This window comes from Melozone crissalis, unplaced genomic scaffold (genome assembly GCF_028551555.1).
Source record: "Melozone crissalis strain CALT ecotype California unplaced genomic scaffold, PUWL_Pcris_2 ptg000057l_1, whole genome shotgun sequence".
Classification (NCBI taxonomy): Eukaryota; Metazoa; Chordata; class Aves; order Passeriformes; family Passerellidae; genus Melozone; species Melozone crissalis.
Genome location: NW_026535835.1, coordinates 11072407 through 11092785, shown reverse-complemented (window position 1 = coordinate 11092785; position 20379 = coordinate 11072407). Strand labels below are relative to the sequence as shown.

The following is a 20379-nucleotide window of genomic DNA, read 5'->3' as shown; positions in this document are numbered from 1 at the left end:
GATTTTGGTTTACAGCCATCAAATCCTCCACACCAGGCGAGCTTCACAATTGACACCGGGAAAATTTCTTCGTGGAACATGTTGTCCAGCCTGGCACAGGCGGAGTCCCCATCCCTGGGGGGATTTAAAAGCCGCGTGGATGCGGCACTTGGGGACACGGCCAGGGAGGGCCGGCTTGCTCTCGAGAGACTGTCCCACCATGGGTGACCCTGCGGTGGAACACGGCTGCTGTTCCCGCAGCCCCGGGCTGTCCCACGCGGGGTGACCCTGCGCTGGAACACGGCTGCTGTTCCCGGGGCTGTCCCACAGGCGGGCGGGCACCGCCACCTGCCGCGGGCCCGGCCCGGCCCTGCCCGGCCCTCAGCGCCGCCCGCCGGGCCGCCGTAGCCGCGGCCGCCCCGGAAGGGCTCCGGTTGCCATAGCGGCGGGGCGGGGCGCGGCCATGGCGGCGGCGGGGCCGCAGCCGGCGGAGCCAGCGGAGCCAGGCCCGGCCGGGTCTCAGGCCATGGCGGGGCCGAGGCAGCCGGCGGAGCCAGCGGAGCCAGGCCCGGCCGGGTCTCAGGCCATGGCGGGTCCGGGGCAGCCGGCGGAGCCAGCGGAGCCAGGCCCGGCCGGGTCGCTGCGGCGCTGCCTGGCGCGGCTGGGCGCGCTGCGGGCCCGGCCCGACGGCGGCGGCCGCCGCACGGAGCTGCACCTGCTCTTCGACCAGCTCATCTCCGAGAGCTGCGGGCCCGAGCCCCCGGCCGTGCCCGGCCCGCAGGTACCGCGGGATGGGCACCGGCACTGCCGCTGTGTCCGCGCGGGGAGCAGGAGGAGGAGGCGGCCGTGCCCGTGTGGGAGCGCACGTGTGCGGGGCTGGGCGGGGGCCGCTGTGGGGACGGCGTGCTGCGGCTGTGCCCATCGCTGTGCCCATCGCAGTGCCCATCGCTCTGCCCCGCTGTGCCCATTCCTGTGCCCATCCCTGTGCCCCGCTGTGTCCAACCCTGTGCCCATCGCTGTTCCCATCCCTGTGCCCCGCCTTGCCCAGCCCTGTGCCCCGCTCTGCCATTCCCGTGTCCCCTCCTGAGGAGTCCCGAGGGTTCCAGCCCGCGTTCTGTTCTCCCCGCTGCGGGCGGGATGTTCCCTCTGCCCACCTTCCCCCGTCCCTTCCCTGGTGCCTCTCACACCAATGGGTGGGACTTGGCAATTTTCATAGTCTGATGTTGGAAAAATAGTAATTTTTTAAATTGAAAGCTGAGCTCTCTAGATGAACGGCATGGATGCTACTCCATTGGCAACACACAGTACTTCATTATCACACTGGTTTGCCTTCATTTTATTTCCAAAGCAGGCTTACTTTGCGCTTTGGAATTAACTGATTTTTGGACAGTACTGTTCTGTTCCTCGATCTAACTTGGTATATTTTCTTGAGCTGTTATTGCTGTCTTTGTAGTCCCTAAATAATAAGCTGAGGCTTTCTCTTCCAGGATGTTTGTGCTGTGCTTGTCCAAGGCTGTCAGTTGGTTCCCCTTGATCAGGAACATCTTGTCAGCAAAGTCTGTCAGCTCATCCATCACTTACTCAACAGATACCAGGTAGGAAGAGTTTGGCCATGTCCCTCAATAAGCCAATGGAACTCTGTCCTTTTCCAGGGCTGTGGAGCCAACCTTCAGGCAGAGTTTCTTGGATTTTCACTGTATTACTTGTTTTTGGGTAGCTGAGCCTCTGACCTGGTTTTAGCATGGTTCCTCATAAAACCACCTCTCAGTCAGAAGTGATTCACCATGGGAAATAGTCTTGGTTTTAGGACACTTGTACAGATTTATCCATTCCTGGTCAGGTGTGATCTCTGCTGGTGTGTCATTTTAACAAACTGAATCTCTGACCAGTTTCTGTGGGTTTATTGACTGCAGCAGTACAAGATCATATTTATGTTGACCTTTTCTGTTACAACAGGTGATGGTTGATGAGCAGAGCTTGAATTTCCTTCTCTCCTACTGCATCTCTGCTCTGAGGCAGTGCAGCTCCTGGACACATGTTGAAATTCTGCAAGCCTTAGCAGCTCTTGTTTACAATAATGGGCCTAAGTGTCAGAAGGTGAGTTTACAAACAGAGAGAAAGTAACAACAAAAGTATTTGCACCACTGCAAAGTTGAATTTCAGTTGTATTTATTAATAATTATTATTCCATTGTGGAATACTGTGTACCTGCAGGCTGCAGCTGTTGGGATCACCATTAAACAAGGGCACAGGCTAAGCCTGCAGACCAACCACCCTGTGCCTCAGGCAGGGAGACCACAGGGAGCTTGAAATTGCACATAACTCCCCAGGCAGGCTCCAGAAATCCATCCTGTAACCAGATCAGGGCTTTTGCTCAGTGGCTCTCGGGTATCAATCCTGTGTGAGCTCCTCGTTGCTGCAGCTGACAGAGTTTGGAAAGCTGAATCCTCCTGCTGTCAGCAGCTCGTGGCAGCTTGCAGAGCAGTGTCTGCTGTTGGGATGAGCATGGGGTGGTGATGCTCACAGCTTGGGAGCTGCCAGCTTGTGTGGGCTTGGAGCCCATGGAGTGGCAGCAGCTTGGTGCAGCAGTTGTTCCTAGCTCAGCTCCATGTCTGGGAGGAGAGCATAAACTGGGACTCAGCTGAACTGTGCTCAGCTCTGTCCTTTCTCAATACAAAATAAGAGCACTTAAGGAATTAGGGTTTTCATGCTGCTTTTTATAAACATAAATCTGTCTCTGGAATCTGAAGTTGCAGCTGAGAATTTTTTAGGTTTGTTTTACTTCTCATTATTGTGCTTTGATTTTTGATTGGTAATGAATTCAATCGATTTCACTAAGTCAGGTCTGCTCTGCCCATGATGGTTATCAGTGGGTGACCTCTCCTTGTGGAAATTCATGATCCTTTCCTTATATTTTCTCTCCCCTGCCCATGTGAGGGGCAGTTTTGGTGGGCACCCGGTGTCCAGCCAGGCTCCAGCCACCTGCCCTGATGTTTATCCCCAAACCCCAGACCCAGCAGGCTGAGGGAGGAGCACTGACCCCTGATGGCTCTTGGTGCTTTGTTTTCAGTTCTTCCCAGACCTGCTGGGCACGGCTGGGCTCCTGCTGCAGCTCAGTGACCCAGCCCAGCCTGACGTGGAGCTCAGGAGGGCAGCCGTGCGCAGCATGGCCAACCTGTGTCTCAGGTGGGTGCAGCCCTTGGCTGGGGGTTACAGAGTGTGCATCTGCCAGCACAGGGCCACCAGGGTGTGGTGCATGAATGGGAAATGCAGAGCTTTATCTGTGCACAAGCCCCTAACTCTCAGTCCTCCAGAAACAACGTTACAGGGGGTCGTTTGGGGAAGAAAAGAAAAGCTTTGTGCTGTCTGGTTTTTCATGCAGAAGGTTTCCTGTGGTTCTCTGTGTGGTAGAGCTGCCCCCTTTCCATCAGCCAGCCATCCATCCATCCATCCATCCATCCATCCATCCATCCATCCCTTTCCATCCAGCCATCCTCTGCAGGCTATCAGGGGGCTTGGGTGGGACTTTGTGTAACTTTATGAGCCTGTGGACAGACTGTAAACCAACCTTGTGTCTCCTCCTGCTCTGATTTTAGTGTCCCTGGGCAGCCATACCTGGATGAGTCCTACAGAAGTGTCTGTTTTCAAACTTTCCTAAGTGTTCTGCAGTCTTCAAAAACCACTGATGTGGATGACATCACTTTTTGCATGGTAAGTCTAATTGTCTAAAATACTCTAATTAGGAGGTTGTGCTGCTGGAATATATGGAATTTGGAATGTTGTCAATTAGGATTTTGCTTTAATCGTCCATAATTTATCATATTACTGTCCCAGTTGAGCAAAACTGTAACTGCCTTGAAAGATGTGAACCTGCAGCGTTTTGGGAAGGAAGAGTAAGTAATTCTTTATTTTCAGTTACTGCAAAGTGCACTGAAAGGTGTCCAGTCGCTTCTCAATGGTGGGAAGATGAAACTGATGCAAATTGACCAAATTGGAGCTCTGCTGGCAGTGTTAAAGGTAAATCCTTCAATCCACATGGGGGAAGAGGCAGCCCCTGGGAGGTTCCAGGTGCTGTTCAGTGGGAATCAGTAGAAGGTGAACAAGAGGGGGCAGAGAAGCCTGAGCATGGGAGGAAATGGAGTGTGAGATGTTAGAGAAAAATATACTGAGTTTCTCTCAGAGCATCTTCACTGCACTTCCCACTGCAGAGTGTGAGAGGGAGATGGGGAAGATGGGGGTTTTTAGACCTACTTGAAATCCTTCTACATGTAGATGGATTTCAGATGTTGCATGGAGATGTACATGGGAGAGGCAGGACCTGGGGGAATAGCGCAGCTGAAAATGGGTGAATTCAGTAAATCTGTGCATGAGAAAAGCCAGAATGCTAACATTTGTGTTCCTGTTGCAGAAATGCATGTTCCATGGGCTGCCAGGACTGAGCATTGAGGTGCCCACAGCCCTGTACCCTGCTCCCTTACCTCAGTATGATAAAAGGTCACCTGCCAAGCAGGAGCACTCAGAACCAGCCACCTCTAAGCAGACAGGGGTAAGCTGGGCTGCTCCTGTTCTCCAGCCTGTTTGTTGTGTTGTGTCTTACCTCTCATGGTACTGGTGGCTCTTCACATCCTGAGCGTGTGGCACGTTTAATTCTTTGCTTCAAAGGTGATGATTACAAATTCTGCACTGAGTAAAATTGCTTTGGGAACTCAGGTGACAGGGACAAATGGCTCTGCAGGGCTTGGCTTCCCTCAGTTAAGCTCTATGCAACAATTATTCATCCAGAGCCAAGAATTCCTGGCCTGCAGGCACGGGATTGATGCGTGCAAACTCGCCAAAGCTTTTGATTTTATAAGTCACGTTTTCTCTCCTAACACTTGCACAATTGTTTGACTCTTTCTTAGGGAAGTCAAGTTCATTTAAGACTGATTTCTTGCCTCATCTGTTCTGCTCAATCCTTCTACAGGTTATTTTTTAACGTGTGAATACTTTGGATTACTGATTATCTGAAAGACATTAGAGAAAATAAGGTTATCTAGTCATGCTGACTTGTTTTTATTTTGGTGCTGAGAAGGAAGGTTACTTAGTGTTACCTACTGTAAATCTGAAAGAACTACAGAAGTATTTAGTGTTGTTCTTTAATCACTTTTGTGAGAAATATGATTTTTAGCTAAAAATTTCCTTGGATATATTTTGCTTTAGGGATGAAGAAGCCAAAGGTTAGGTTTTGAGGCTATTCAGTTATAAACTGTTTTCTTAGGTACTACTGAAATTTTGTGCCTATTGAAGAATATAAAAACTCAGATACTGAAGAGTGACTGTGTGTAGAGTATTGCAGAGACATGTAACTGCATTTATGTATTCATTAAGCGTTGACTAAAAAAATCAATTTTTTGTCCTAGAGCCGAAGAAAAAAGTGCAAAGGGAAACAAAAGAAGGGAGAGTTTGGGGAAGAAGGAAGAGAAGATTCAGGGGATGCAGGAGAAGAGTCGGTGCTGGGAGCAGCCATGGTGAAATTGCAGCTGGGGGATGTGCAGAGCAGCCCTTGCCCTCAGCCTCGTGTGTCAGACGTGTGTGCTGGGAAGGAGCCCCCGAGCTGGCAGCCCTGCAAACGCCTCAGCAGCAGCGAGTCAGAGTTCTCTGACACTGAGGGAGGAATACAGAGCAAAGTGAGGTATTGCTGTGCTATAAACACACAGAGCAGTGCCATGGGTTCTTACAGAGCAAAGGGAGGTGATGCTGTGCTATAAACACACAGAGCAGTGCCATGGGTTCATACAGAGCACAGGGAGGTGATGCTGTGCCCATAAACACACATGGGATCCACAGAGCAGTGCCATGGGTTCATACAGAGCACAGGGAGGTGATTGCTGTGCTATAAACACACAGAGCAGTGCCATGGGTTCTTACAGAGCACAGGGAGGTGATGCTGTGCTATAAACACACAGAGCAGTGCCATGGGTTCATACAGAGCAAAGGGAGGTGATGCTGTGCTCATAAACACACAGAGCAGTGCCATGGGTTCATACAGAGCACAGGGAGGTGATGCTGTGCTATAAACACACAGAGCAGTGCCATGGGTTCATACAGAGCACAGGGAGGTGATGCTGTGCTATAAACACACAGAGCAGTGCCATGGGTTCTTACAGAGCAAAGGGAGGTGATGCTGTGCTCATAAACACACAGAGCAGTGCCATGGGTTCTTACAGAGCAAAGGGAGGTGATGCTGTGCTATAAACACACAGAGCAGTGCCATGGGTTCATACAGAGCAAAGGGAGGTGATGCTGTGCTCATAAACACACAGAGCAGTGCCATGGGTTCATACAGAGCACAGGGAGGTGATGCTGTGCTCATAAACACACAGAGCAGTGCCATGGGTTCATACAGAGCACAGGGAGGTGATGCTGTGCTATAAACACACAGAGCAGTGCCATGGGTTCATACAGAGCACAGGGAGGTGATGCTGTGCTCATAAACACACAGAGCAGTGCCATGGGTTCATACAGAGCACAGGGAGGTGATGCTGTGCTATAAACACACAGAGCAGTGCCATGGGTTCATACAGAGCACAGGGAGGTGATGCTGTGCTCATAAACACACAGAGCAGTGCCATGGGTTCATACAGAGCACAGGGAGGTGATGCTGTGCTATAAACACACAGAGCAGTGCCATGGGTTCATACAGAGCACAGGGAGGTGATGCTGTGCTATAAACACACAGAGCAGTGCCATGGGTTCATACAGAGCACAGGGAGGTGATGCTGTGCTATAAACACACAGAGCAGTGCCATGGGTTCATACAGAGCACAGGGAGGTGATTGCTGTGCCCATAAACACACAGAGCAGTGCCATGGGTTCATACAGAGCACAGGGAGGTGATTGCTGTGCCCATAAACACACAGAGCAGTGCCATGGGTTCATACAGAGCACAGGGAGGTGATGCTGTGCCCATAAACACACATGGGATCCACAGAGCAGTGCCATGGGTTCATACAGAGCACAGGGAGGTGATTGCTGTGCCCATAAACACACAGAGCAGTGCCATGGGTTCATACAGAGCACAGGGAGGTGATTGCTGTGCCCATAAACACACAGAGCAGTGCCATGGGTTCTTACAGAGCAAAGGGAGGTGATGCTGTGCACATAACAGATCCACAGAACCCTTCCACACCATCCTTTGTTTTTAAGCAAAACTGCTGAGGGAGTCACTTTCCCTTTTGATTTATGGGATGGTATGAGAAAATTGGAAGGCAATAATTTGTGTTGGTTTGGAAGTAAATTCGTTCTTCCTCTTCCTGTTCTTGGTCTAAAAGATTTCCTCTCACAGCCAGCCACTAATACACATGAAAGAGGTGGAGCCCATCCCTTGTCCCTGCTGTTCTCATTAATCTTTTTGTTTGTTTTAAGGTCTTACCAAGCCAATGTTCGCCAAGGGGCTCTGGCCTGTTTCCTCTCCACTATCAAGTCAATAGAAAAGAGAGTTCTGTATGGCTACTGGTCAGCATTTGTTCCTGATGCCCCTGGTATTGGCAGCCCCCAGTCTGTGTCCCTGATGACTATTGCTCTGAAGGACCCTTCTCCAAAGGTCAGGCACTTCTGAGTACAAAAATTGTTCTGTTTTCCCCCATTAATCTTAGGAGTTGTCTTCTCTGGCCCTCAGTAAGTATTTGGCTACTACCCAAGAAACAAATAGGAAGCATTGGCTAAGGAAACAAAGGATTGGTTCTGTATTGCCTAAAGTTATGAAAAAAGATAGCTGGAATTGAATTTTCTCTTTCTACAGAGGATTTAATACATTTTAAAATTCTTCACCTGCTCAAAGGAGGTGCTAAAAGGTATCACAAATGTTTTGTCATTTCAGACACGTGCCTGTGCCCTTCAAGTCCTCTCAGCCTTCCTGGAAGGTTCTAAGCAGTTCCTGTCTGTAGCTGAAGATGCCAATGACCACAAGAGAGCTTTTACTCCCTTCTCTGTCACCATTGCCTCCAGCATCCGGGAGCTGCACCGCTGCCTGCTGCTGGCCCTGGTGGCAGAGTCCTCCTCCCAGACACTGACACAGATCATCAAGGTACCTGCAGATGTGCCACGTGCTCCCACTGATCTCTAGATTATGTCCTGAAGAAAGATTGCACAGAATTGCTGTGAGGTGTGAGGTGATGGTGGTGACTGACAGATCTTTGTCATCTCACAGGAGTTCACTGAGTTATCCTACAGAATCATGGAATTACAGAATGGTTTGGGTTGGAAGGGACCTTAAAGATCACCTTGTTTCAGTCCTCTGCTCTGGACGGGGACACCTTTCATTAGACCAGGTTCCTCAGAGTTTCATCCAGAGTCTCGGGGTTTCTTTTCAGCAGAGTTCTCTTTTTCTACATTTTTTAAAGTCTTTTTGGAGCTGAATGAGGGTATAAAATGATTCTGAAGACTCACATTGACTTTAAAACTGGAATCCAAATTGACAAATCCTTCCGTGGGCTATCAAAATTCCTTGGTCTTTGTGCCACCTCACAGGAGTTAAATCCTTGTTCTTAGGAACCAAGTTTGTATCCAATGTTCACACAGCAGATAATTGGGGTGGCTTTTTTCAGGTGCCCTCAGATAATGAGCTTCCTGAGTGACCTAAATTACAAATGTAAAACCAGACCTGTTGGAGGCCAGGCTGACATTGTAAGCAGCACCTTTCTGTGTTTCAGTGCCTTGCAAACTTGGTTTCCAATGCACCCTACAGCAGATTGAAACCCGGGCTGCTTACTAGAGTGTGGAACCAGATCAAGCCCTACATCTCTCACAAAGGTTTGCATTCTCTCTGCTGTATTCCTCCCCTCCTCTGTGCTCCATGATTCAAAATTCAGAGGCAGGGGATGGCTATATGTTATAATCTATCTGAGGGAGGATGCTGTGCCTTCAGTGAGGTTCTAATGGATTTTTTTTGCTTTCTCTTCTCCCCTCATTGTCTCTTGCAGACGTCAACGTTCGAGTTTCCAGCCTCACCCTGCTGGGGGCCATCGTGTCAGTGCAGGCCCCTCTGCCAGAGGTGCAGCTGCTCCTGCAGCAGCCCAGCTCCTCAGGGCTGGGCAGCAGCGGCAGTGCCACCCCCGGGCGCGAGCAGTGGAGGAAGGCAGTGCCCTGGGCGGGGGAGAGCCCTGCAGGCTGTGCCCCCCCCGAGCCCTGCTGGCTGCTGTCCCTGTGCGTGTCCCTGGTGGTCCTGCCCCGGGAGGATTCCTGCTCTGACAGCGATGCCAGCTTCCCCTCCCTGGGCAGCGTCTACGAGCCGTGCCCCCTGCGCCTGGAGGCCCTGCAGGTGGGAGGGCAGCTCCTGCCTCCAGCCAGTGCCCCCTCACTCGTGGGGTCCCTTTGCTCCCTGCTCTCTCAGGAGATCTCTCACTGGTTGTTGCTGCAGTGGGGCTGAGCTGCTGTGGCTCAAGGAGAAACGTTTTGGTCCCATGGTCACAGCGTAACTGTCCCACTGCAAGCCTGCTGCAGTGAGTTCATCTGCCTGGGAGTTTAATCTTCACTGCAAACCTGCTGCAGTGAGTTCATCTGCCTGGGAGTTTAATCTTCACTGCAAACCTGCTGCAGTGAGTTCATCTGCCTGGGATTTTAATCTTCACTGCAAACCTGCTGCAGTGAGTTCATCTGCCTGGGATTTTACACTGCAAACCTGCTGCAGTGAGTTCATCTGCCTGGGATTTTAATCTTCACTGCAAACCTGCTGCAGTGAGTTCATCTACCTGGGATTTTTTATCTTTTGTATATTTTTCAATATTACCTGGGGGTGTGTGCTGGCACACTGTGAGTCTTCCCCATGCAAACTTCTCCATAGAGAATCCAAATGAAAGTTTTGGTGGGGAAGAGCCCTGCAGTCAGAGAACAGCCAGCAAGGAGCTGTGGAGTGACTCAGGGAGTACCTGTGGATGCTGAGGCTTGGCTTTATTTTAATTCATGTAGCCACAGCAAAGGGTAAGGTTTGTAACATGCATCCCAAGAAGTCTCACTCTTTTTCTGGAACAGTAAATATTTGTGAAATCCAGCTTCACAGGAGGCAGCAGCAGTGTTTCAGGAGGTACAGAATGTCTTGCTCTCAGTTTTTTTGGCTACAGGAGCCCTCACTTGCACTAAATAATTCATGGCCTTGCTACCTGATCGTGCTTCTGTGGCTCTTCTTTGAACAATAAAATGGAACAGGGAGGCTTTTAATCAGCTCTGGCATTCCAGAAGTTGTGCTGCAAGGTGTATCTGTTACATCAGAGCTCAGTGTATGGTGCCAGGGCTGATTAGCCCATTAACATAATTTCAGTGTGTAGTTGGGCTATTTTGGGTAAACAGGAGGAAGAAATGCTGAATGGAATTTCTTTTGTCTTTGTTTAGGTGTTGGCCCTTCTTGTGAAAGGTTATTTCCCTATGGCTCAGAGCTATTTCCTGGCACTTGGAGAAGTGGCTTGCAGATGCATGGAAGAAATGGATCCATCCATTCAGCTTCATGGAGCCAAAGTAAGAGCAGGAGACACGTCACCATTGTGTTACCAAGTCAGTTTTATCTGTCTGGGTGCTTTGCAAATGCAGATGAGTGGTGCTGAATATTCACAGCATCTGTGAGTGTGATACAGAAACGCAGTACCCTGACACTTTGAGAAATGCACCCTCAGCTTCCAGTCTTGAAGTCTCAGCAGAATTTTGTGGCTCTGCTGAGTCACCAGGAAGCTTGGGAAGTGCAAGGACCACAGCACTGGTGCTTCCCTGGCTGAGCATCAGCTGGGGCAGGGACTGGGCTCTGTGACCCAAAGATTTCCTCTTTGTGCAGGGCTTTGTTATGCTGTGCTTGCTGGAGAGTTTATGTAGGAAAGGCTTTTCCTCTAATTCCATTACTAGCAGGGAAGGAACAGCCCAAACCAGCACTGAACCTTTTCTTTTTGTTCCCTGGGTGAGTGGGTGCAGGTTCTGTGGCTCCATGGGTCACCCCTGATGAAAACCCCCTTGCTTTTTGTTGTCTGCAGCTTCTGGAGGAGCTGGGCACGGGTGTCCTGCAGCAGCACAAGCCTGACTCCCCCACTGCCCCCGAGCAGACGGTGCCTGTCAGCGTGGTGAGTGTGAGATCCCCCTCCCTGAGCTCCTTGCCTGCCCTCTGCACAGTGCCTGGCACACACACAGACACAGAATTGCAGGGAGGCAGGAGGGGACTCAGGCTGCAGCTCTGTGGGTGCCGCTATGGACGGTGCCTGCAGGCTTCCTTGGCACTTGTTCCTGCCTGTGGACAGATGTCTTGGGGTTTATTTCTTTTACATGATGTTAACCCCTTGTCTTTGCCTCTCCTCTTCCCAACTCTTGCTGTAGCCCAGAGCTGGATGAACAGCACTGATTTTGTGTGTGTCCTTACAGCTGCATAAAACTTTCAGAATTTTGGTGAATTTGCGTTGCTAAAGTGCCAGCCTGGTCACAAGTACAGAGAGAGTGGCCAGAACCACAATATAAGTGAATTTAGAGAAGTTCATTAGCTGTTTGTTGGCTGAGTTTGCAGAAGCTGAGTAACTTGGGCCTGTTTAAGTCTTCCTTCTGTGAGCAGGAGACAAGCTTCAAAATTTCTTTGGCTCATGCTAAGTTTTGAGCCTACAAGACAGGAAATGTGTTCAGTAGCATCAGGTTCCTGTTACTTGCTATGAATGTAAATTGTCAGGCAAATGAAAACACTCAGCTGTGTGGATTCAGGAGTGGGATTGCGACTCTATTTAAAGCAGTGTAAATTTCAGCATGTGATGATCATCTTTAAGACAAGAAGTTAGGCTTAATTGCTGAGTTTAGAAGATAAACCTGGCTGCTTGTCCTGCAGGTTGTGACCTTCTGGACAATGATGTTGAACGGGCCCTTGCCTGGCACCCTGCAGAACTCCCCCCATGCCACTCTCCAGACAAGTGCCTGTGATGCCCTCTCCTCTATCTTACCAGAGGCCTTCAGCCTCCTGCAGGTAGGAGAACACACCTTTGCATGTGGTGCTTTCACCTTTGAGGCTTTGTCCTTGCCCACCTGGTTACAGTAGTGTAAAGCCTTCGAAAACTTGCCAGGAGAAAGTAAAGAAACCTTCCCCCATTTTTATTTTTTTTCTGAACATTCTGACTGTTGGAGGCTGGAAAGGGTAGTGTTGGGAGTAATTAGCCTGTCAGAACAATTAACTGTGGGTCACAGCAGCTGTTTGGCCCTGCCATGAGCACCCAGCCTTGGCAGTGATGCACAGGAGATGGAGGACAAGGATTTCATGGCATGAGGGAGGGCTGAGGGATTGTTATTCTGCTGATTAATCCTTTGAAGAGCTAGCTGAGCCAGTGGCCAGGGCCTGATGTTGTGCACCCATTTGCATGTGTGCTTTTTTCCCTTTGCAACATGAAATATGCTTCTAAACATGAAAGCCTTGGCAGTGGGTCCCCCCTGCATTGTGCAGTTCCTTCTGTGTCACTGTGCCCTTGCTGGGAGTGCTCTGCCAGATCTCGTTTGCCCAGGAATTGCTGCTCCAGCAGTATCTCTGGAATTCTCCAAGTACAGCGTGTACTTCACCCCCCTGTACTTTGATCCCATTCCCTCTCCTGTCCCTGTGGCCAAGTGGGGTCAAGCCGGTGCCCACTGTGACCTTCTGTCATGGGCTGGTGAGCTGACAACCTGGCCAGGCTGAGCTCACCCCGTCCTGGTTAACCAGGGGCACAGAGGGAGGGGAGGCAGGGGCAGCCCATCCTCTGAGTTAGCCCTGAGGGGCCATTCCTGCAGTGGGGATGAGAGCAATACTCTGATTTCCTTCTTGCTCTCACCCAACAGCAGAGATCTGTGTGCTGGGAGCATTCCTGGAATCACTGCTCAATTCACTTTACCCAGAGCATGCTCTGAGTGGGAGCTCCTGCAGGCACAGGGAGTTGGAGAGAATTTGTGTGTCCCTGTGGGACAGAGCTCCCTCAGCCCCCCTGTGCCACTGCTGCTCCTCTTGCAGGGTGACAGAGATCCTGTGTGCCACCTTGCTGCTCCTACAGGGTGACAGAGATCCTGTGTGCCACCTTGCAGGGTGACCAGCAGATCCTGTGTGTCACCTTGCAGGGTGACAGAGATCCTGTGTGTCACCTTTCTCCTCTTGCAGGGTGACCAGCAGATCCTGTGTGTCACCTTTCTCCTCTTGCAGGGTGACCAGCAGATCCTGTGTGTCACTTTGCTGTTCCTCTTGCAGGGTGACAGAGATCCTGTGTGTCACCTTGCAGGGTGACAGAGCTCCTGTGTGTCACCTTGCTGCTCCTCTTGCAGAGTGACCAGCAGATCCTGTGTGTCACCTTGCAGGGAGACAGAGATCCTGTGTGCCACCTTGCAGGGTGACAGAGATCCTGTGTGCCACCTTGCAGGGTGACAGAGCTCCTGGGTGTCACTTTGCTGTTCCTCTTGCAGGGTGACAGAGCTCCTGGGTGTCACTTTGCTGTTCCTCTTGCAGGGTGACCAGCAGATCCTGTGTGTCACTTTGCTGTTCCTCTTGCAGGGTGACCAGCAGATCCTGTGTGTCACCTTGCAGGGTGACAGAGATCCTGTGTGCCACCTTGCAGGGTGACAGAGCTCCTGTGTGTCACTTTGCTGTTCCTCTTGCAGGGTGACCAGCAGATCCTGTGTGTCACCTTGCAGGGAGACAGAGATCCTGTGTGCCACCTTGCAGGGTGACAGAGCTCCTGTGTGTCACTTTGCTGTTCCTCTTGCAGGGTGACCAGCAGATCCTGTGTGTCACCTTGCAGGGTGACAGAGATCCTGTGTGCCACCTTGCAGGGTGACAGAGCTCCTGTGTGTCACTTTGCTGTTCCTCTTGCAGGGTGACCAGCAGATCCTGTGTGTCACCTTGCTGCTGGGCCTGAACCACAGTGAGAACCCCCTGGTGAAAGCTGCTGCTGCCCGTGCCCTGGGAGTATACATCCTCTTCCCGTGCCTCAGGCAGGTCAGAGCCAGCCCATCCCTTCTTCTGAGCCACTCTCTGATGAGCCACAAGATGTGGGACATGGGTTTGTTTGCAGTTAATTCACTTTGCTTTCGGCCTGTAGTGTATTTATAGTTTTCCTTACGGGCTCCAGGCCTGCTCTTCCTTTGAGAGCAGAATCAGTGCAGCTTTAAGGGAGGTGAGGCAGAAGAGGGAGGGAAAGGAGAGAGGTCAGGATCCTCCCAGGCTCTCAGGGGTGGGAGCTGGGTGGGTGGGTTGGCACAGAGGAGCTGCAAGAGGTGAGGGGGAGCTGGGGTGAAGGGAACAGCTCTGCAGTGCTCTGGGGAGTTTGGTGCTGGACTCAATCCTTGAGATCTTTTCCAACCTCCAGGATTCTATAGTTCTTACAAGTTTTTAATGGGAAGCCTTCAGTTTTGCTTAAAACTAAGAAATAAAGCTTATTTGGAGGAAAAAAAAGGATATTTGAAAATATCATCTTAACTTGGCTGAGCTGGAAGATTAGTTTTTACAATGTAATTTTAAGTGAATAATTTTAATAAAAAAATATGCAGTAGCTGACTTTGGAGTTTAATTCCAAAATATTTTGAAAGAAAATCCTTTACCATAGGCACGTGTAATGTGCCATAGAAGAGAAGATTAGGCAGGCAGCTCAACAGGGAGTCTGGAGAAGCAATTGCTTAAGAGTGGGATTTGATGGGTATAAGGTTGGCAGTCCATGTAATTATGTTAAAATCCAAAGTAACTGAATCACCAATGGAATTAAATAATCCATAGAAGCTTTCCAGCAGCAGCTACCCAGGAGTGGTGGACTTGGTCAGCATTGGGCTGTTAATTAAAGGTCAGGCAAAGCTGCAGGCAGCACCGTGAGCTCATTAGGTGTCACCTGGAAGAGTAAATGAGCAGAGCTGGTCTCTCTCCCCTTTTCCCTGGAAAAAGCAGAGTGTGTCACTAAGAGAATCACCTGTGTTTTGAGGGCTGTGTGACTTCTTGCTTTGGCAGGATGTGATGTTTGTGGCAGACACAGCAAACGCCATCCTGAACTCCCTCCATGACAAATCTCCCAACGTCCGTGCCAAGGCAGCCTGGTCCCTGGGCAACCTGACAGACACCCTGATCATCAACATGTACGTGGCACCCCTGCCCAGTGTGGGCAGATTGTCTGTGGAAAGGGGGCTCAGGCACTGGGGGGCTGCCCAGGGGGGCTTGGAGTGCCCATCCCTGCAGGTGGCACTCAGGGCTGGGAACAGGGTGGGCGTCAGGCACAGCTTGGACAGGATGCTCTGGGAGGGCTTTTCCAACCAAAATGATTCTGTGATCCTTAGCATCAAAAAAAGCTGAATTTTGGCTTGGATCCTTCTCTTTAACCACCCTCTGTCTGTGTGTCTGCCAGTGTGGGACACTGTTTGAGCATCCTGTACTCACACCTTCCACTATCCCAGCTTGCTCCAAGCCCTGTCCAGCCTGGCCCTGGACATTTCCAGGGATGGGGCAGCCACAGCTGCTCTGGGCACCCTCACAGGGATCAGTTATTATCTAATATCTGATCTAAACCTACTCATTTTGAAGCCACTCCCCCTTGTCACTCTGAGACACTCTTTAAAACTTTTCACTTTTCAGTTTTCCATTTCTTGTGTGTTGCTTGGTGTAATTACATGGTTCCTTTACTTCCAACATAACACAAGTAAAATTAATAAATATTTAACCCTTCCTCAAGCCAGAGACTGAGGGAAGCCCAACCTACTGTTACATTTTTAACAGGAAAATAGTTATCATATATTCCTGCTGCAGAATTGCCCCTGAGAGCCATTCCTTGCCCTCTGTTTTTTATTACAGATTTAACCATTGCTAACCAGCTTTCTTGCATTGATAGTTTGGTTTTAAATTAATAAACATAGTGGTCACATGTAGAAAGGCCTGCCTTACATATTAGCCCTCTGAAGAGTGAAGGCTGTTCATGGGCCTTTATAAAGGGGGGTATCCCATCTGTGATGTGGGGATGGAGCAGCCCAGCTGGGTGTTCACAGGGGGATTTCTCCTGCCAGGGAAACCATGGGCCAAAGCTTCCAGGAGGAGCTCTCTGATGTCCTGCTGCTGAAATTGCTGCGCTCTGCCACAGAGGCATCCAAGGACAGAGACAAGGTAAGGCTGGGGGAACAGGGTGGGCTTGGTGGAGCTAATTAACCCTGCATTGAAAACAGGACGGGAAAAAGGCACCAGTTACTTTAGGTCTCTTTGCCCCAGTGTTTGAGGGCAGCTGCAGCTCAGACCCTCCCCTCAGGGCTGGTGTTCAGAGGGTTCCTGTGCTGTTTGAACTGCAGGGAATTTGACTGGGCTTCTCCACAGTGCAGGGGTTTTGGTTTGGTTTGTGGCCCTTTGCAGAGAATGATCTTTCTGGTGGCATTTAGGAAGACCCAGTGTGATTCCAGCTGTGCTCCTTGCTGGCTCTGAGATGATTTCACAGCAGGGTTGAAATCAAACCTTGTGAAAAACAGAGGGGTATTCTTGTGTTCCAGGTGAAGAGCAACGCTGTGCGTGCCCTGGGGAACGTGCTGCATTTCCTGCAGCCCTGCCACGTGGCCAACCCCAGGTTCAGGGAGGCCATCGAGGAGGCCCTGCAGGCCCTGATTGCCACGGTGGGCAGCGAGGCCACCATGAAGGTGCGCTGGAACGCCTGCTACGCGCTGGGCAACGTCTTCAGGAACCCTGCCCTGCCTCTGGGTGAGAGCTGTCCCCTGCCCGGGCTGCTGTGCTCTTGTGGGGCTGAGCACATCATCATCTGTGCTCTTGGGGGCTGAGCACATCCTCATGTCTGCTCTTGGGGGCTGAGCACATCCTCATTTGTGCTCTTGGGGTCTGAGCACATCATCATGTCTGCACTTGTGGGGCTGAGCACATCCTCATGTCTGCACTTGTGGGGCTGAGCACATCCTCATGTGTGCACTTGTGGGGCTGAGCACATCCTCATGTCTGCTCTTGGGGCTGAGCACATCCTCATGTCTGCTCTTGGGGGCTGAGCACATCCTCATGTCTGCTCTTGTGGGGCTGAGCACATCATCATCTGTGCTCTTGGGGGCTGAGCACATCCTCATCCCTGCTCTTGGGGCTGAGCACATCCTCATGTCTGCACTTGTGGGGCTGAGCACATCCTCATGTCTGCACTTGTGGGGCTGAGCACATCCTCATCCCTGCTCTTGGGGGCTGAGCACATCCTCATGTCTGCACTTGTGGGGCTGAGCACATCCTCATCCCTGCTCTTGGGGGCTGAGCACATCCTCATCCCTGCTCTTGGGGGCTGAGCACATCCTCATGTCTGCTCTTGTGGGGCTGAGCACATCATCATGTCTGCACTTGTGGGGCTGAGCACATCCTCATGTGTGCACTTGTGGGGCTGAGCACATCCTCATGTCTGCACTTGTGGGGCTGAGCACATCCTCATGTCTGCACTTGTGGGGCTGAGCACATCCTCATGTCTGCACTTGTGGGGCTGAGCACCTCCTCATGTCTGCACTTGTGGGGCTGAGCACATCCTCATGTCTGCTCTTGGGGCTGAGCACATCCTCATGTCTGCTCTTGTGGGGCTGAGCACATCCTCATGTCTGCTCTTGTGGGGCTGAGCACATCCTCATGTCTGCACTTGTGGGGCTGAGCACATCCTCATGTCTGCTCTTGGGGCTGAGCACATCCTCATGTCTGCACTTGTGGGGCTGAGCACATCCTCATGTCTGCACTTGTGGGGCTGAGCACATCCTCATGTGTGCACTTGTGGGGCTGAGCACATCCTCATGTCTGCTGCCCCTGGGGTGGAGAAGGAGGGGGAAGCCAAGGGAGCTGAGTTTGCTGTCAGAGCTCTCCCAGGGCTCTGCCCAGTGGAGCAGACTCAGCTCCTTCAGTGCCAGGGCAGGGGTAACTGCTGTGTTCAGCTGTCTCTGTCATGTCAGGAAACAGTGTGAGGGTGGGATTATAGGTGTGAATAAATGCCAAATGTCCTCTTGTAAAATTTCATGAGATTAACTGTTTCAACTAATATTTCATAACCCTTGATTCTCCCATTTAAACCACAATAAATTCAATCAATGTCAGCCCGTTAAATATTCAGGAGACGTTTATAGTTTTGCATGTTTTGGCTGATTAAAAAAGGGAGTTTTTTGGTTTTTTTTTCAGGAGAGGCTCCTTGGGCCACGCAAGCTTTCAGCGTCCTTTCCTCCGTAGTCCAGTCGTGCAAGAACTTCAAAGTGCGGATCAAGTCGGCCATGGCGCTGTCCGTCCCCAGCAGGAGGGAGTGCTACGGCTCCACCGAGCAGTTCTGCCGCATCTGGGCTGCCCTGGTGGTGGCCCTGCGGAGGAGCGAGGACACCGAGGACTTCCTGGAGTTCAAGTACAGCTCCAGCCTGCGGAGCCAGCTGTGCCAGGCCCTGCTGCACCTGCTGCAGCTGGCCAGGGGCTCGGACCTGCCCCTGCTGGGCAGCAGCCTGCGGGAGCACGGCCGCGCCATCCGGCCCTACGTGCTGCAGTACCTGCGCTCCCCGGGCCGGCAGGGGGACGCGGGGGCACACGCTGACCTGGGGCACAGGCAGAGAGCGCTGCAGGGAGCCATGGAGCACCTCAGTGCCCTGGAGAGAGAGCTGCAGGGCAAGGCCAGGCTCAGAGTGTCCCTGTTCCTGCAGGATGTCCTGGCACACCACACCAGTGCCACCGAGCTGGCAGAAGCTTGAGGGAGATGAAACCCACCCCAGCGACCAAATGTTCCACAGGGAGCACGGAGCTGTGTTCCCTTGCACAGGACATCCAGGGGAAAAGTTTCCTGCTGCTGATATTAAGTATTTTGTTCCAGACTTTGTTAATAATGCCTCTAGGACTTCTTTTTTATATTATTACTATTTTTTATTGTTGTGTTTGGGGAACTCTGCCCTCTCTGGGGCAGGTTTGTGCACTTTGCTGTCACAGCGTCTCCGCTTGAAAAACAAACGCCTTTTCCTCCTCTGTGTGTTTTATAAAGCTGCCTGTTCCCTCAGCTTATCTCAAAGCATTTTCTTCCTATTGCTGCAGGATCCAGAATCGTGTTTGTAAAGCAGGGGGCTGGAAGAATTTTGTTTTTCAGAGCACTGCAAATGTTGTCACTCTTGTGTTCCTGCAATAAACCCAAATATGCCAATATTTGAAGAATAGCTTAGAGCAAACAGCCTTTGCCTTTAGCTGTCTGTGTTCCCAGTGCTGTACACCTGGCCTGAGCCTCCCTGCTGCCTCCACTCATCCTTCTTCCAAAAAAATCACAATTCCTTCTTTCCAGGTGGATGGCACTGTGCTGCCTAAGCCAGAAAATTCAAAGCAGGTTCTCCAAGGCTGGAATTTTGGCTCTCCAAGCACCTCTGTGGGAGGTGCAGTGGTGTTCTAACAGCACAGGGATTTGTTTGTGGTTCTGGAGTTCTGTCCCCTTCCATTCCTTTCTGCTGGGGTTACTTACTCTGTGTTTGCTCTGTGCTTACTCTGCTGATAGCCAGGGCAGTGCTGAGCTCTCTGATGTTGCTGGGGACAAATCAGCAGCTCCAGGAATGAGCAGGGCTCTGGGGCTCTCACAGTTAATGCCTGCTGTCCTAATCCTGGCTGGATGTTTGAACAGAGCTCAGGGCAAGCCCTGCCTGTCGTAAAACCTCTGGGGGATACAAAATTCATCTGCTTTGTTCTTCCACCTTTGCTGCTGGCTTCAGCAGGCCTCAAGGGCTGAGAGGATCCAAAACTTCCTGGGGCAAGGGGGCCTTTTCCAGGGGATGGAGGGATGGATGGATGGATGGATGGATGGATGCATGGATGGATGGATGGATGGATGGAGGGATGGATGGATGGAGGGATGGATGGATGGATGGATGGATGATGGAGGGATGGATGGATGGAGGGAGGGAGGGAGGGAGGGATGGATGGATGGATGGATGGATGGATGGATGGATGGATGGATGGATGATGGAGGGATGATGGATGGATGGAGGGAGGGAGGGATGGATGGATGGATGGATGGATGGATGGATGGATGATGGAGGGATGATGGATGGATGGAGGGAGGGATGGATGGATGGATGGATGGATGATGGAGGGATGGATGGATGGATGGATGGATGGATGGATGGATGATGGAGGGATGGATGGATGGATGGATGGATGGATGGATGGATGGATGGATGATGGAGGGATGGATGGATGGATGGAGGGAGGGAGGGATGGATGGATGGATGGATGGATGGAGCCAGTTCTCTGCTAGGAATGTCTCCTGCTGCTGTACCAGCCCTGTGTGTGTGGTCAGGCTGGAAGCCTGGCATGGAGGCAGAGCTGAGCATCCCTGCTGGGCTGTCCTGGCTCTGTGACACATTTGCACTTCAGCTTCCCTTGCTCCTTTCCTCTCCGCCTGCTGCAGCTGCTCCCACCTTTGAGCTCCCACACCTGAACCAAGCCTGTGTTTCTGCACTGCCCTG

The 20379-nt window shown here is 51.4% G+C and overlaps 1 protein-coding gene across 1 annotated transcript; it reads left to right on the top strand.

The window, feature by feature from the left end:
* The first annotated feature begins 665 nt into the window (after positions 1 to 665).
* On the top strand, positions 666 to 19065 carry HEATR6 (HEAT repeat containing 6). Its single transcript, XM_054287373.1, has 20 exons — positions 666 to 760; positions 1467 to 1574; positions 1936 to 2076; positions 3050 to 3165; positions 3576 to 3690; positions 3895 to 3996; positions 4388 to 4525; positions 5379 to 5650; positions 7384 to 7561; positions 7838 to 8044; positions 8670 to 8769; positions 8940 to 9277; positions 10345 to 10467; positions 10971 to 11057; positions 11801 to 11935; positions 13796 to 13918; positions 14918 to 15042; positions 15961 to 16057; positions 16432 to 16636; positions 18080 to 19065. Exons 3-20 carry the CDS (start codon positions 1939 to 1941, stop codon positions 18628 to 18630), a joined length of 3150 nt encoding a protein of 1049 aa, XP_054143348.1. The 5' UTR covers positions 666 to 760; positions 1467 to 1574; positions 1936 to 1938; the 3' UTR covers positions 18631 to 19065.
* Positions 19066 to 20379: the final 1314 nt, after the last annotated feature.

Coding starts and splice junctions, on each gene's coding strand:
- HEATR6 (XM_054287373.1), top strand. CDS start 1,939: ATGGTTGATGAGCAGAGCTTGAATTTCCTTCTCTCCTACTGCATCTCT. Junction 3,166..3,575: donor ATGGCCAACCTGTGTCTCAG/GTGGGTGCAGCC, acceptor CTCTGATTTTAG/TGTCCCTGGGCAGCCATACC. Junction 13,919..14,917: donor TCTTCCCGTGCCTCAGGCAG/GTCAGAGCCAGC, acceptor TTGCTTTGGCAG/GATGTGATGTTTGTGGCAGA.